The sequence below is a fragment of the Opisthocomus hoazin genome, chromosome 12 (assembly GCF_030867145.1).
Source record: "Opisthocomus hoazin isolate bOpiHoa1 chromosome 12, bOpiHoa1.hap1, whole genome shotgun sequence".
Taxonomy (NCBI): domain Eukaryota; kingdom Metazoa; phylum Chordata; class Aves; order Opisthocomiformes; family Opisthocomidae; genus Opisthocomus; species Opisthocomus hoazin.
This window is the reverse complement of record NC_134425.1, coordinates 15801216-15815537: the sequence shown is the minus strand read 5'-3', so window position 1 is coordinate 15815537 and position 14322 is coordinate 15801216. Positions and strand designations below refer to the sequence as shown.

Genomic DNA, 14322 nt, shown 5'->3' with positions numbered 1-14322 from the left:
TGATCTTTTATGTTATGCAGTAGACCACGGTACTGGCAAGAGTAATGATGATTTCCTTCATGGCTAGGTGTAAAGAAGACATTCCAGTGCGAACTGTGCAGTTACACTTGTCCACGTCGTTCCAACTTGGACCGCCACATGAAAAGCCACACTGATGAAAGACCACATAAGTGCCATCTCTGTGGCAGGGCTTTCCGGACAGTCACGTTGCTGAGGAACCACCTCAACACTCACACAGGTACTGTTGCTTCTGCGTACGTTGTTTATGTAGGATCTGCTCTGTCTTTAGAATAGCTGGAAAAACAGGATGGATCTATCTTGAATCTGTCCAATTCCACTTACAGAACAAGCTAAAAAGGAAGAAACTCTGCAGTGCTGCTTGTTCATTTCTCATTTGAACACAGTGTTCTGCATGGCTGGGTCACATGCAAAGCTCATCCTGCACAGAGTGTAAAACTGATCCTGGCCATGATTTGGAAAATACCCAAAGCTATAGAAAATGTTCCATTTGTCTTGGGCATCAGTAGTTGGGTTCTAAGCTTTGTGTTGCTGCTGCTTGTGTAAAAGTAAGGTGAGAATGAGGTTGGAGCTAAGTATAAGGGAATTGAAAATAGCAGAGGAAAAAGACCTAACCCCAAGGAATAGATTATAAGCTGGACCAACAAAATTTATATGATAGGAACTGTAACACATTTCTGTTGCTCCTTATGTAAGTTTCTAGTGTAAAACTGAAGGTAATTGAACTGTAACTAAATTTAAGCTTGTTGTGACCTTTCTACTAAAAAGGTGTAATTCATATCCCTTTTCTCTGCATACTTATGTCTCACTGGGTGGCTTGAAATCGGTAAATAACCAAGTGATGGAAAAAAAAGGAAGTCTGTTTCCTCATTGAGAAGGTATTAATCCTCTAAGATCTTCAGTCCGTTAGTTATTTATACAAAGGTGGTGATGCTTGTGTATTTGCTGCTCTAATCTAATCTTTCAGAACATGAGACGATGTTGCTAATTCACTTCAAAAAAAAAAAAAAAAAGGACAACAAAAACTGTCCTGTATTTTCTTTTGTCACTAAATCTGTATGTCATCATCTTTCTGTTTTGCTACAAATGATTAGGTACTCGCCCTCACAAGTGCCCGGACTGTGACATGGCCTTTGTGACCAGCGGAGAGTTGGTTCGGCATCGCCGCTACAAACATACCCACGAGAAACCATTCAAATGTTCAATGTGTGATTATGCTAGTGTGGAGGTATGTTAGTTAATTGTCACAGCACTGAAGACTTCCTTGTACGCTTCAAAGCTTGTTCACCATCTGTTATAAACTCTGTTCTTAGGCATTTCCTCTTTGGCCATTTGTTTAAAAGGCTCTGAGCAAAAAAAGTTATAAATCGGGTCTGCTGTTGGATGCAGATGGCGGGGTTTCCTCAGTTAATGAGAAAACAGTTTGAGAGCATTTATGCACAGAAATCCTAGGTGATATCCATTTCCTCTTTGAGATGATAGTTGTTGTCATTGTTTCATAAATTATCTGGCCTTTCAGGTGGCTGCAGGGAAGGTAGTGTGTTCCCTGCTGGAGGAGGCAGCCGTCTCCTGCCGCAGCAGGGTCTACTCTCGCTCCCATTTTAGAGATGCGCGTTCTGCGCATTATCTGTTTAGGCCATTAAGGTGGCTGTAGCCAAAACTAACGAGCCTTTGCCTCAATATTGATGAAAAGCAGCTTTGCTAATATTGGGTAATTGTCTAATTTGCTAAAGTAAATGAAGCTTCCTTGAATGCTCTCCACTATGCAGTATTGTTACTTACGCTAGAGAACAGCTTTTAAATTGTGATAGGAAACTTGAGCAAGATGATGAGCAACATAATTTAAAAAAAAAAAAAAAAAAGAAAGAATAGGATGTCTGCAGTGGAAGAAGGCTACAGTGGGGTGAGGTTCAGCGGGGGCTTTTACCTTTTTCCTAGCCACACTGTGGCTGCAGTGCTGTAATTCCAGGCCCTGTGGTTTGAGTGCTGGATAATTGTGTTGCAGTGGTTTTCATAATACGAATTCGAAGAGAGTGACCAAGTTGCTGAGCTCGTGCTGCATTTTATAGACACAGGCTGGTGATTAAGCAGCGTGGTCATGTTTGAGCAGAAAATGCCGTAACATTTGTGTTCGTGCTGACCTTTAAGCTGGATTAGTGCCTTCTAGGTAAAAGCAGGAGAGGAAATCAGTTAAGTCACCTTGTTGATCGTAGGACTAGATTTTCTGTTCTTCTTAGCGAGAAATTGATTTGTCTTATCCCTCTCAAAGTAACTGGAGAGGACCCAAGAAAGCATGTTGTGGAGAAAAATACACTGTACAGGGCACACTAAACCCCTGCAATGTTCCTTGGGTGTGTGCTTTGCCAGAACATGTCTCTGTGTCTCTCCAGGATGCTTTGAAATTTTAGTGTGTCATTAGATGCTGGGGTGGTCAATCACAGTAAGGTGAGCACAAGAGTCTAAGCCAGGCTGCACTGAATATGGGAACAAGCAGCAAGCAAGACTGGGAATGAGGCTGGGAGGTGAGGTAGGGTGGGCAGGAGTGAGTAGCTGTGTGCGGTGTAAAAATGGTGTTGAACCATGCCTATCTGGTTTAGTGACAAGACAAAAATAGACTGCATTAAACTCTTGACTGATTTCTTGTGCTTTTGGCAATCTCACGTGCTCATCTATGCTAACTTCCGTCTTGCCCTTGACTTCCAGGTTAGCAAATTGAAACGCCACATTCGTTCTCACACTGGAGAGCGTCCGTTCCAGTGCAGCTTGTGCAGCTATGCCAGCAGGGACACCTACAAACTGAAGAGGCACATGAGGACCCACTCTGGTATGAATGCCGTGGTTTTGTAGTGTGCTGTTCTGGTGTCGGAGTGCTGAGGTTGTGTACAATGTGCGCTAACACTTAAACAACAAAAGAAATACAATTTTGTAGTTTAATATTAAACCTTTGTAAAATCTGTAGCTGAAGAGAATGCGCCATGGTAAATACGCACTGGTAAATTCATAACCTGAGAGTAATTGCTGCAGTGATAATTGAGCTTGGAGGATTCTGATTTCTGTTTTGACCGTGAGGTGATAGGATACAGACACTTCTAGTATGAACAGAAGCAGCAGCTTCTGTCATCAGCGTTCCACATCCAGTTGAAGACTAGCCATTTACAGTTTCATGCGTGAGTGTAGTTGCAAAAGCATCTCGTGCATGTTAGTAAAGATTCTAAATTTTTTCTTTGAAATAGAAATAGGGAAGGTTTTAGCACAGAATGCTACTGGAGTGCCAAATTAAGCATATTGCTAAAATTGAAGGGGAAAAAAATGCCCTTGCATGTGTACATGAACATTCAGAACCCCCACCCCTAAAAAACTCTGATACCGCTTGCTGTCTTCTGGCAGCCTGCGTGTCAGTCTGCTGTGCATTTCTGAGTAAGGGTAGTTTAACTCATTTGCTTAGAGATTGAACTCGAGTCTCTTTGTAGAAAGATGTACACTGGAGCTAAAACCTCTAGAGAAAGACATTATTGAGCTCTTTCTAGGGTTACTATTTCTGTCACCTAGCTGTCTGTTGCAAGTTTCTGGGTGGTTCTTTTATTTGGGGCTTCTTGATGAGATTTCTTTTTAACAAAAGCATTTGTGCTGTTTTTTTCTTTCTGCTGCTGCAGGAGAGAAGCCATATGAATGTTACATCTGCCATGCTCGCTTCACTCAGAGTGGTACCATGAAGATGCACATTTTGCAGAAGCACACGGAGAATGTGGCCAAATTTCACTGTCCTCACTGTGATACTGTTATAGCGAGAAAGAGTGACTTGGGTATGTATCTCACAAAAGCAGCCATTTGGTGAAGATTCATGAAAACACTTCCCCAGAATCAGAGTTCACATAACCCAACTGCTGTCTTTTTTTTTTTTTAACCTAATACTTCTGGAAACTGTACAACATGAAACACAGGCTTAGATTTGTGGCTGGTAATATACACTGCTAGTTTACAATAGCTGCTGCTAGCTATAAGAATTTTCAGTTTCTTTACATTATTTGAAAGTGTAGCATATTTTCCAAGCATACAAGGCAAGTCACTGTTTTAAGGCCCGTAGATGCGAGGCATTTATTGAACTTGGTCTGAGATTACAACTGCAAATGGATTAGCATCTGAAAAAAATAAAAAAAGTCGCTTGGCTTGACCTCCTGGACATTGGGGGGCATGAATTTTCATGCAGAAGTATCTTCACCAAGCTAAAAGGTTTGAATTAGACCAAATAGTTTAATTTTCCAGGATGTGGAGCTGTGTGCCACAGAGATGGTAGGAGAGAATGAGTTGTCACGAAAACCCTGCGTCCTTGTGGTAGGAGAGTCCTGATCTAGTGAGCAGAACCCAGCGTGTTTCTGGCAGGCAAGCTCTCTTTTATGTTCTGCAAGAAGGTGAAAAATAATATCGCACCCAGAGCAGCTGAGGAGAGGAAGAAGCCACGATTTGGCAGAACTTGCTGTCTATAAACAGAATATCACCCAAGTAATGGGAAGGCAGGCTCCCTTCCAATAAAGGCAAGTGTAAAGTGCTACAGTGAGAGGCGGTTTGAAGGGATGGCAGTCAGTTGATAGCGGGAGCAAAGGAGCTAATTGACGACAGAGGAAAACTGATGTTAGCTATGAAGACTTTTTCTTCTGATAATGCTTTAGTCTATCCTAAGCTACCTTATGCAGCTGTGTTATGCTCTTAGTTGGAGGATTTTAAAGAAGCGACTAAAACCTCTGTCAGGGATTATCTGCTGATATCCCCGTTGCATTCTAGCCCTGTCACTCTGACTTCTAATCCTGCAGAAAATCCTGTCTCCCCCAGTGTATTACCTGGCTTCTGGCGGCATCCAGGCAATTCGGAGTAGTCTTAAACATAACAAAGACACTTTGACAATCAGAAGTTATCAAATGCAAGTGTACTGTACCAGCACAGATTGCTAATAACCAAATCTAGAGTTCTGTGGAAAAACGTGGCGTTCTTCTGCAAGACCTTTGTCTAGAAATTGTTCTGGTTGCTTTTATTTGAGTCTTGTAGGTTTTTGGTAGAATCTTAAATTACCTATTTAACTTTTTTGGCTTCAGCTCAAGACTATATGGAGGGAAGATCGCTGAGGGGACTGTAGGCTCGTCTTTTGTGCTTGGAAAGCCGTGGTGATTAAAGCCTCCAATTCCTTTGCTTCTAGGTGTCCATTTGCGAAAGCAGCATTCCTACATTGAGCAGGGCAAGAAGTGTCGCTATTGTGACGCTGTGTTTCATGAACGGTATGCCCTCATACAGCATCAAAAGTCTCACAAGAATGAGAAGCGCTTCAAGTGTGACCAGTGCGATTATGCGTGCAGACAGGTAAGCTGGTGGGGCTGGCCACCCCTTACGAGGGTTGGAACAGGAGCTAAAAATACGATGTGGAAATCTTAGCTGTTAAGTTTGACCAGCTGTCAAGATCGAATTAGCTCTCTCAGTCTTTTGAAGGGTGTGAAGGAAAGTTCAGTGGCCTTTGCTTCTTGGTGCAGTGCTCCCCGTAGAGCAGTACCTTCTAAGTGGCAGCCTTGATGTATCCGCTGACAAAGGGATAAGACTCCCTATAGGATGGTAGTGGCTAGGACTGAATATGCCATCAATCAAGATGTTCTCACATTCCTGCGGAATCATCCTTTCCTTGATATTAAGGATAAATTTTGGCCTCCTCTTAGCTGAAATATTGCCCTTTGGTATCCATATGTCTGAGTTCTCAAGTTGCTTTTCCTGTCTGGCTTGTCCCCGCCAGGAGCGGCACATGGTCATGCATAAACGGACCCATACTGGAGAAAAGCCTTATGCCTGTAGCCATTGTGATAAAACCTTCCGTCAGAAACAGCTCCTCGATATGCACTTCAAACGGTATCACGATCCCAACTTTGTCCCTGCTGCCTTTGTCTGTTCCAAGTGCGGCAAGACATTCACTCGCAGGGTAAGGGAATATACGCTTTTGAATTGTGGGGTTTTGGGGTGGAATGAGGCTTTTTAGCCAAGGGGAAGGGAATATGGTTACCCAAAAGGAAAGGTGGGTGAGGTGCGAGGCACAACGCTGACTTTTTAAATAGAGCACTTCTTGCTGAGAGGAAAAGAGAGGGGGAGACCTGGTGTGATTCAGAATTAGTACTAACACGTATTAGTGTTGACATCATGAGCAATGTGAAAATGCAACTTTATGAATAAAAGTTAATGAAATTTATCCATTTCCCCTAAATAGTCTTGCTTTAAAAAAATAAGACAGAAGTTCCCAGGAATGTGTTTGAAAACACAGGGCCAAAACATCTGATCTTGGATTCAATACATGTTGTATTTTTTGTTGTCTGTTTTCTCTTCCACTGAGTAGAACACGATGGCCAGACATGCTGATAACTGCTCTGGCCTAGATGGTGGTGGGGAAGGAGAGAATGGAGGAGAGACAAAGAAGGGCAAACGTGGCCGAAAGAGAAAGATGCGGTCTAAGAAAGAAGATTCCTCTGACAGTGGTAAGAAACAGCTCGGTGCCTTCTGAGAATTACAGGCCTGTGATTCACTGTGTGTTTGGCTGTTAGTTTGCCTGTTCTGTGGGTTTGTTCTGACACATGAAAGGCTTTTATCTAGCTGGCAAGCAAAAAATGCTGCTACACAGCCAAGTACAGAGGTGACTGCCTGTGAGGGATTGTATGGAGTCTGCTGTCCCAGGCCTCTTCCAAGACACAGTAGTTGAAAAAACACTGTATGATGCCCCTTGCCTAGGCTGTGCTGCCTGCCCTTCTGTGTATGAAGTTCTCCAGTAATGTTTTCAGCGTCCCAAAAGAAACTGTGTGTTTGTATGGTGCGGTGCTGTGAAACAGCACGTGCTCCTGCTTCATGGCTCCTGGATACCATGTGACGTGTCCTGACAACCCTGATGCAGAGTAGCTTGGCTGCTTCTGTGGGGGAAGGCAGGCAGCATCCAAGAGAGTGCTGGCCATCTGTGGACTCTTGTGAAGGGCCTGCTGAGACAACTAAAAGGTCAAGGAGCTGGTGGTGTCTTCCACTTCATGGCTGTGTGTGTGTGCTGGTACTGAGAAGATGGCTTCTGAGGGGTTCTGACTTCTGGCCAACATGCCGAAGATGGGTTAGGTGCAATTCATAATAGGGTAGCTACTGTATCTGTAAGCTTCTCCAGAACAGGGAGAAGACAGAAACTGTTGCAGCAGATGATGATCGCCTTCACTGTGGTATTGCTTGTGAAGGAAAAACTTGGTCCTCCATCCTGGTGGAGGGAAAACTCAGTCATATCTTCAGCAGGAAAATCCAGGTGGAGTCTCAAGACCAACCAGTTCAAAGATGATTCAGCAAAAACAGTGTTGCTGACTTGTCTTTTGTCTGAAGTGCTTTGTGTAATTACTCAAGGAGCATAGATTGGGAGAACAGGGATCCTGCTGGCTGAAGAATGTGTATCTGAAATTCTCACATGGCAAACAGGTTTTTTTTAGGAAATGAGACAAGTATGGTCAGCTTGCTTGGGTAAACCTTGACTGCAAGAAGTCTATAGAAATAAGTGCTTAAATTTGTGTATAGATACTTCAGAAAGTGTGTTTTGGTCAGTTCAATAGAGCATGTGTAACTAGTTGTTCATTTAAAACATGAAAAAATCTTGGAGGCAGAAAGAGTAAAATAACTGCCTTGATGGAAGGTGATTCAGAACCTGGGATTCTGTAGTATCTGGTATTTAATGCCTACTTTGTAGGCTTCCAGTAAGTCTAGCCTGTTGATTTAGTTGATATGGTCTGGGATTCAAAATGGATTTTGGAGAAGCTGGTCAAGAGTCATGCTTGTTAGATGACTGATGAGCATTGTATGGTTGTGGCTGAGACTCTGCGACTGAGAGAATACCTTCAGCCTCAGGCTGGGCTGACTTCCTCAGGAGTCGTTTGATAGACGTGAAGAATTGACTCCTGGGAGCTGAGTAGCAGTGAGAAAGAGGTCCTAACCACATGCTTGGAGAATTGCATTATTCGGTGGTGTTCTTATCTCTAGATCTGCAGTTTCATGAGTTTCGGCAACTGCTAAATGTCTAAAAGTGGTGAGCAAAGCTGTGATGAAACAGACTCATCTTGTGCTAATGGGAAAAATATCAACTAGCAAATGAGAATTTTGTCTCCCGTCTGGCCTGTCTGCCCCAAATTAGACAGACTGGGTTGATAGACCTGGAGTGGGGGGGCGGGGGGGGGAGGGTATAAAGAAGCGCTAAAAAGTGGGACCTGAGAAATCCAATAAATGGAAGAAATTTGGCTTGGGGAGTATTCCTTGAGCGACTGTGTAGAATGATGCAGCGTATACACGCCTCTGCAGGTAAGGGACGATTTGTTTGGAGTTTTTTCCCCTTTAGTTGGATGAACAGAATTATGCGTTGTGGAGTGGCCCGTTGGTTCATGAGCGAAGCTGCTCTTCTATGCAGTGGATGCCCTTACAAGTTCAAGGGCAGTCACCTTGCTGTCCAAACAGTACTATCAATATATAAGTTTCAAAAAACTGTTGGACTGGAGTCAGCTCCAAAGTACGTTGAGGTAGAAAGAGTTCGTGTGAATGGGAGGTGCCGTCATAAATCCATTGAGGATACAGGAGACAGGGCCTGGTAAAATAGACTGCGTTAGACCTGTCCTGCCTCTGAAGAGAGGTGTTGGGGAAGATCCTCTTGGTCACTGGTTGATAAACTGTGTGTTGATGGCCCTGAAAAGCCTGGTTGAGTGGTCTGCAGGGCTGTGTTCACCCAGAATGCCTAAGAATGCCCCAGTTTTGTGTGGTTCTGCCACACTCAACTTGAGACTTTGAGGTCTTGCACGCAAGTCCCAGTATCTGGGAGCTGCTACCCTGGTTTCCTATCTACCTGACAGAAAGACTGGAACATGGCGTTGCTGTTTTCGCGAGGGCTAGGAAACTTGCTCTTGGATCCCTCTTGAGCTCTGGTGTTCCATAGGGATATGGTAGTGGCTGCTACTGCTATTTACGTGCAACCGGCCCCTTTTCTCCTCTTGCCCCTCTATTTTCCCACACTTGCTGCGCTCCAAATCCCCGCAGCCGTTCTCCTACGCATCCTGTCAGTAGTCCTGCGTGATCCAAAACTGCCTCTCCCCTGCATTTGATTATGCATCCCACCTCCAGGCAGCAACCCCCCACATCCCTGAGTCTGAAAGGTGCTGGGAGAGCTGCTCCCCGGGACTCAGCGTGGGGGTTTCACGCCCAGTGCTGGGCCGATGGCTCTCCTGGGAGGGGCCCAGGTAGGTGGTGAGTCCTCGCCGTGGGTTCCCACACTCCACTGTGCACCCCTGTGCTCCTCTGGGTTGGGCAGGTGGGGCTTTGGGTGGAGGGCTCCTCTCCTGCCATGGTCTCTGAGCTGGATGTGCAGAGGAGCATTTAGCACATAATCTGATACAATTATGTTTCCTTTTGCTTTCTGAAGGACAACTCTCTGAGGGTAACAGACTAACAGTCTGTGCCACCAGCTTCTCAACAAAGGCCTGGTTTGCCGCCTTTCTCATCAGAGTTGACTCCTTTGGGATGAGGAATTGATGGTATTTCTCTGTAGGTGGATGTCTTTGTTCCTGTTTAAGCTGGCGGCTTACCTGAGATAATGTTTCTTACAGAGGAAAATGCTGAACCAGATTTGGATGATAATGAAGATGAGGAGGAGACAGCAGTAGAAATTGAGGCTGAACCAGAAGTCAAGGAAGAGACTCCTGCACCACCTCCCAGTAAGAAACGAAGAGGAAGACCACCAGGCAAAGCTGCCACCCAACCAAAACAATCCCAGCGTGAGTCACTGTTTGAAGCTTACCTTACGCTGCTTGCTTGAGCTGCTTTTTCCTTGGGTTTGGAAGGTCTTGTAGGAGAGCTGCTCCCCTCAAGTGAGGTGACGTTAAAAGTAGATAACTGCACTCATCTCTGCTTTGATAAGAGCCCACGTTTTGTGTGAAGTTTATTGCAAGAGTTTCCTGGTCTTGAGGGAACATAGCCACTTCAGGCTGTGCTAAAAGGAGAGGATGTTGGTTTTTTTCTTTACTGTTGTTCGAGTTCACCAATGTGCAGACTGGTCACTACTTTTTGCACCGCTTACAGTGGTTCTGCTGTAGTACAGTTCTGGTAAAGCAGCTGTTGGTACAATCACTGTGGTGTTCTTGCCTATGTAAACTTTTGCAAGTATTGCCACAAATGAACATGCTTCAGGCCTGTAGTTGTGAGCATAGCGTCAGTGCAGAGGTGGTTTAAGCTTGACAGTTTTCTCCATAAGAGTAAACATTGATAAGTCTTACAAGGAGCAACTGAGGGAGCTGGGGCTGTTTAATCTGGAGAAGAGGCTGAGGGGGCACCCGATTGCTCTCTACAACTGCCTGAAAGGAGGGTGTAGTGAGGTGGGTGTTGGTCTCTTCTCCCAAGTAACCAGCGATAGGATGAGGGGAAATGGCCTCAAGCTGCGTCAGGGGAGGTTTAGATTGGATATTGGGAAAAATGTCTTTCCTGAAAGAGTGGTCAGGCGTTGGCACAGGCTGCCCAGGGCAGTGGTGGAGTCCCCATCCCTGGAGGGGCTCAGAAAAGGTGTGGCTGTGGCACTTTGGGACGTGGTTTAGCAGGCGTGGTGGGGTTGGGGTGACGGCTGGACGTGATGATCTTGGAGGTCTTTTCCAACCTCAGTGATTCTATAACTGCACAAAGTCTAAGTAAATGGAGAGCGACTTTTCACAAGGGTGTGTAGTGATAGTACAAGGGGGAAGGGCTCTAAACTAAAAGAGGGCAGATTTAGATGAGATGTTAGGAAGAAATTCTTCCCCATGCGGGTGGTGAGGCCCTGGCCCAGGTTGCCCAGAGAAGCTGTGGCTGCCCCCTCCCTGGCAGTGTTCAAGGCCAGGTTGGATGGAGCTCTGAGCAACCTGGGCTGGTGGAAGATGTCCCCGCTCATGGCAGCGGGGCTGGAACCAGATGATCTTTAAGGTCCTTTCCAACCCAAACCATTTTATGATTCTAAATAAATTCTAGAAACAAAGCAGGAGGGGCGGATTTGTTCCTTTGAGGGGTAATGGCTTCCCCAGTGGCTTGCCTGTCTGCTCAGTTCTGCAAGCGTGACCTGTGTCCTTCCTAGAACTACAGCCTGCGGAAACATTTCATGATGAATTTGTCACTAGCGTCACGGAGTTCCCCTAAACTTGGAGTTTTGTCGTACGCCCATGTGTTGATGTGGTCTTGTTTGTTGATTACTTCACACATCCATTGTTTGAGTGGTGTCTCAATACCCAAAGGCATACTGGAGCTGTTGCAGTGGTAGCACATCTTCCTACGGGGGCAAGGAGGGAGATGCTTGATGCTTGGATGCGTGAGGCAGGTTGAGCCGCTCGCCGCTACGGCAGGAATGCGAGTTGTGGGCCTCACCTTCCCCTCTGTGAAAGTCTTCCATTATCTACCAAGAAGCTGCCTGGTGAGGTGTGCAGGCCACCTCTGGAACCGGTAAAAAAAACCCCGTTGTTTCCCCCCTCCCCCTTTGTTTTCTGCCCTTCTAGCTGCAGCAATCATTCAGGTTGAAGACCAGAACACTGGTGAAATTGAAAACATTATAGTTGAAGTAAAGAAAGAACCCGATGCGGAAACGGCAGAGGAAGAGGAGGAGGAAGCTCAGCCTGCTGTAGTGGAAGCTCCCAACGGAGACCTCACTCCTGAGATGATTCTCAGCATGATGGACCGGTGATGGAGGAAGACCACGCTGGCTGACTGAACTGGCCTGGGCTGTGTTTAAGCGGCTCAAATCTATTTTTCCTTTTACCTTTTTTCTTGGCTTTGGGAAATGCATCATTTTAGACCATTTTACCAAACGTACTGGGAAATAAAACTTCAAAATGATGTTAGAATGTGATTTAACTAGAACTTGCTGTTTTATGTTAGCATTACAGGACATTAGGAAATACTTTGGAGTCCTCGAGGGTTTCCTGTGAGGTGCTTGATTTAGTTTTGCTCTGAACTGCATTGTAAAGCTGGTCGGAGGGCCGTGTTTACATGCACCAAGTTTTAATACACAAAAACGGAAGCCTTGACTAGAGTATGTGGTAAACCACTCCGGACTTGCCCTTCCAGTTCCCAGAGCCCTTGAACCTCCTTCTCTCAGTAGTGTTTTTAACTGTAAATGCAGACTTGGGAGGTTTCTAGACTTTTAAAATGTTTGGTTTTTTTTGCTTTTCCCCACTGACTAGCTCTGGTTCTCCAAGTCGGCTGCACACGGTAGTTTTGGCATGCTCCAACTGGTTTCTGTCCTTACTATGCTTTGCTTTCTGCAAAGCATTTCTGTAATGGTCAAGCTTGTAAATAACTTTTTTTTACATTTTAATCTTTTTCCATTAATTAAGAGGTATGCAAAAATGCAGTTTAAATGAACCCCAGTATTTTAATTCCTTTCAAACGAAGTGACAAGAGAATGGATAGAGTGTAAATGTTGGAAAAGCTGTTGATAACCAACAACACAGAGAAGAGACGTCCCCAGACTATTGCTTGCAGAACGAGAGAAACCAACACCTGAAATCTGGTTTTGAAGCAGAATGCAAAACTGGCATTGGAACCATGTATAATTAACCTTCTTTTCGAGTTATAATTTCACGACTACATTTTCTTTGCTCTATCTTGTAGTTGTATTTTGTGTTTATGAATCCTATGTTAAGGCAGAAGTGGTGATTAAGAAATGGGTCACTGCAGCCCTCGAAACCTGGGCCAGGAAATTTTAATAGGTCAGTAATTACACAATTTTGGATCTCTGATAAAGACAAAAAAAGGAATAATGTGAAATACAAATGATGCCTGTATATGAACTGTCACATGTTAAAATATGTAAGCTTTTTATAGAGCCTCAGTCTTGCTGATTTCAAACAAATTTTTCTTCTATGTATCGCTTTTAAGAGAGCTATCAGTTTAGCTATCAGACTCTAGGTTGATGCATTTTTGTACTTAGCTGTACTGTGTGATATTTTTCATTATTTTAGGAAGCCAACATGGGAAAAAAAAAATACTGTTATAAAATATGTAATGGGGTTTGAAAGCTGGGAAGGAGAATATACTGCTGTACAGCTAATAAATAATAATGGATTAAAAAGTGTGCTCACTGGCTGCTTTCTTTCTGTACGTTGGCGGCGTCACCTGGCAGTGACCTCCTGACTAAAGCCCCGGCTCCTGGCAGGCTCCTGCAGGGCGGTGAGCGGGGAGAAGTTCTGCCGCGGCTGCGGGCGTTCGTCGGTGACGTTCAATCACGGTGCGCTGGCGGCCGGTGAGTGCGTGCGTGAGCGAGGGCCGTTACGCGGAGAAGCCGGGGCATGGTCCTGGTTCCCTGACAGTGGCTGCCTTGCGTGCCGGGGGTCCGCGGTGCTGGCTCAGCTGGGGCTGCATGGAGCAGTGTGTAGCAGAGAGGCGGTGTAAAGCGTGTGGTGTTTACACCTTGAACCATGCAGGGAGTGGTGGTTGTTGCTTCTGTTTGTTTTGGCCGTGAGTTTCAGTGGTGGTGGCTGATGGTTGAGACAGCGGGAAGATGATTTCCGTTTCATTCTGGAGAACAGGACTGATACTCGGTGGAGTTTCTGTGGCGTAGCTTGCCTTAGTTACCAGTGAAAGCAGCTTGGAGCCAACTGAGAGTAAGCAGTCGGATGCCCGGAGGCGTCCCGGGGGTCTGCAAGGAGTGTCACCATCATCCCCTAAACCCAGCCCACCGCTGGCAAGAGGGGTGCGAGGGTGTTGCAATGGCTTTGCTAACCAGTACCCGAGCCGTGTCGTGCGTGCGGTAGCAGCGGCCTCCCTTGCGCTGCGCGAGCCCTCCGTGCCGCTGCAGCTCGTGCCATTGTCCCAGCAATACATTACCCCACGGTGTGTGTGGGCAGCTCTCCTGGAGATGGGAGCGTGAGGGCGGCTTGGTGCTGGGCTGGAGGGAAGTGGGGGTGTGCAGTGTGTTTGTCCAGAGCCCACGGGTGCTCCCAAGTCTCCTTCGATCTGCTGGCAGCGTGTTGTGCTCCTGAGCAGCTCCAGCCCTGCCGGTCACAGCCCACAGAGATGATGGTCCTCCAAAGGGGACCACTGGTGGCTTCTTTGTGCTGATCCGAGGAGACCATTTCTAAGCAGCGTTGTTTCGTGAACGTAGTAGGTCTGTGTAGCGTGCTTGCATGTGGAGTGGACCTGGTCGTTTATGGTGGGCGTGAGCTTTCTCCAGAGGCCCAAGCAAGGGTTTCATGGGGATGGGAGCAGTCGCCCCGTGGCCATTCTCCTTTTTCCCCCAGCCTGGTGTGTTACTTCGCGGTCTGCTCGGTT

At 45.8% G+C, this 14322-nt stretch overlaps 1 protein-coding gene across 8 annotated transcripts in view; it reads left to right on the top strand.

Annotated features, from left to right (window-relative positions):
* CTCF (CCCTC-binding factor) overlaps positions 1 to 13123 on the top strand; it is a 36639-nt gene extending 23516 nt beyond the window's left edge. For all 8 annotated transcript variants that reach the window (XM_075433859.1, XM_075433860.1, XM_075433858.1 and 5 more), the window contains 9 exons: positions 68 to 238; positions 1113 to 1246; positions 2722 to 2842; positions 3672 to 3821; positions 5207 to 5367; positions 5789 to 5971; positions 6380 to 6518; positions 9645 to 9812; positions 11550 to 13123. In XM_075433859.1, the coding sequence (XP_075289974.1) occupies positions 68 to 238; positions 1113 to 1246; positions 2722 to 2842; positions 3672 to 3821; positions 5207 to 5367; positions 5789 to 5971; positions 6380 to 6518; positions 9645 to 9812; positions 11550 to 11734 (1412 nt within the window). In that variant the 3' untranslated portion in view covers positions 11735 to 13123. The remainder of the gene's footprint in view (positions 1 to 67; positions 239 to 1112; positions 1247 to 2721; positions 2843 to 3671; positions 3822 to 5206; positions 5368 to 5788; positions 5972 to 6379; positions 6519 to 9644; positions 9813 to 11549) is intronic.
* The last annotated feature ends 1199 nt before the right edge of the window (positions 13124 to 14322 follow it).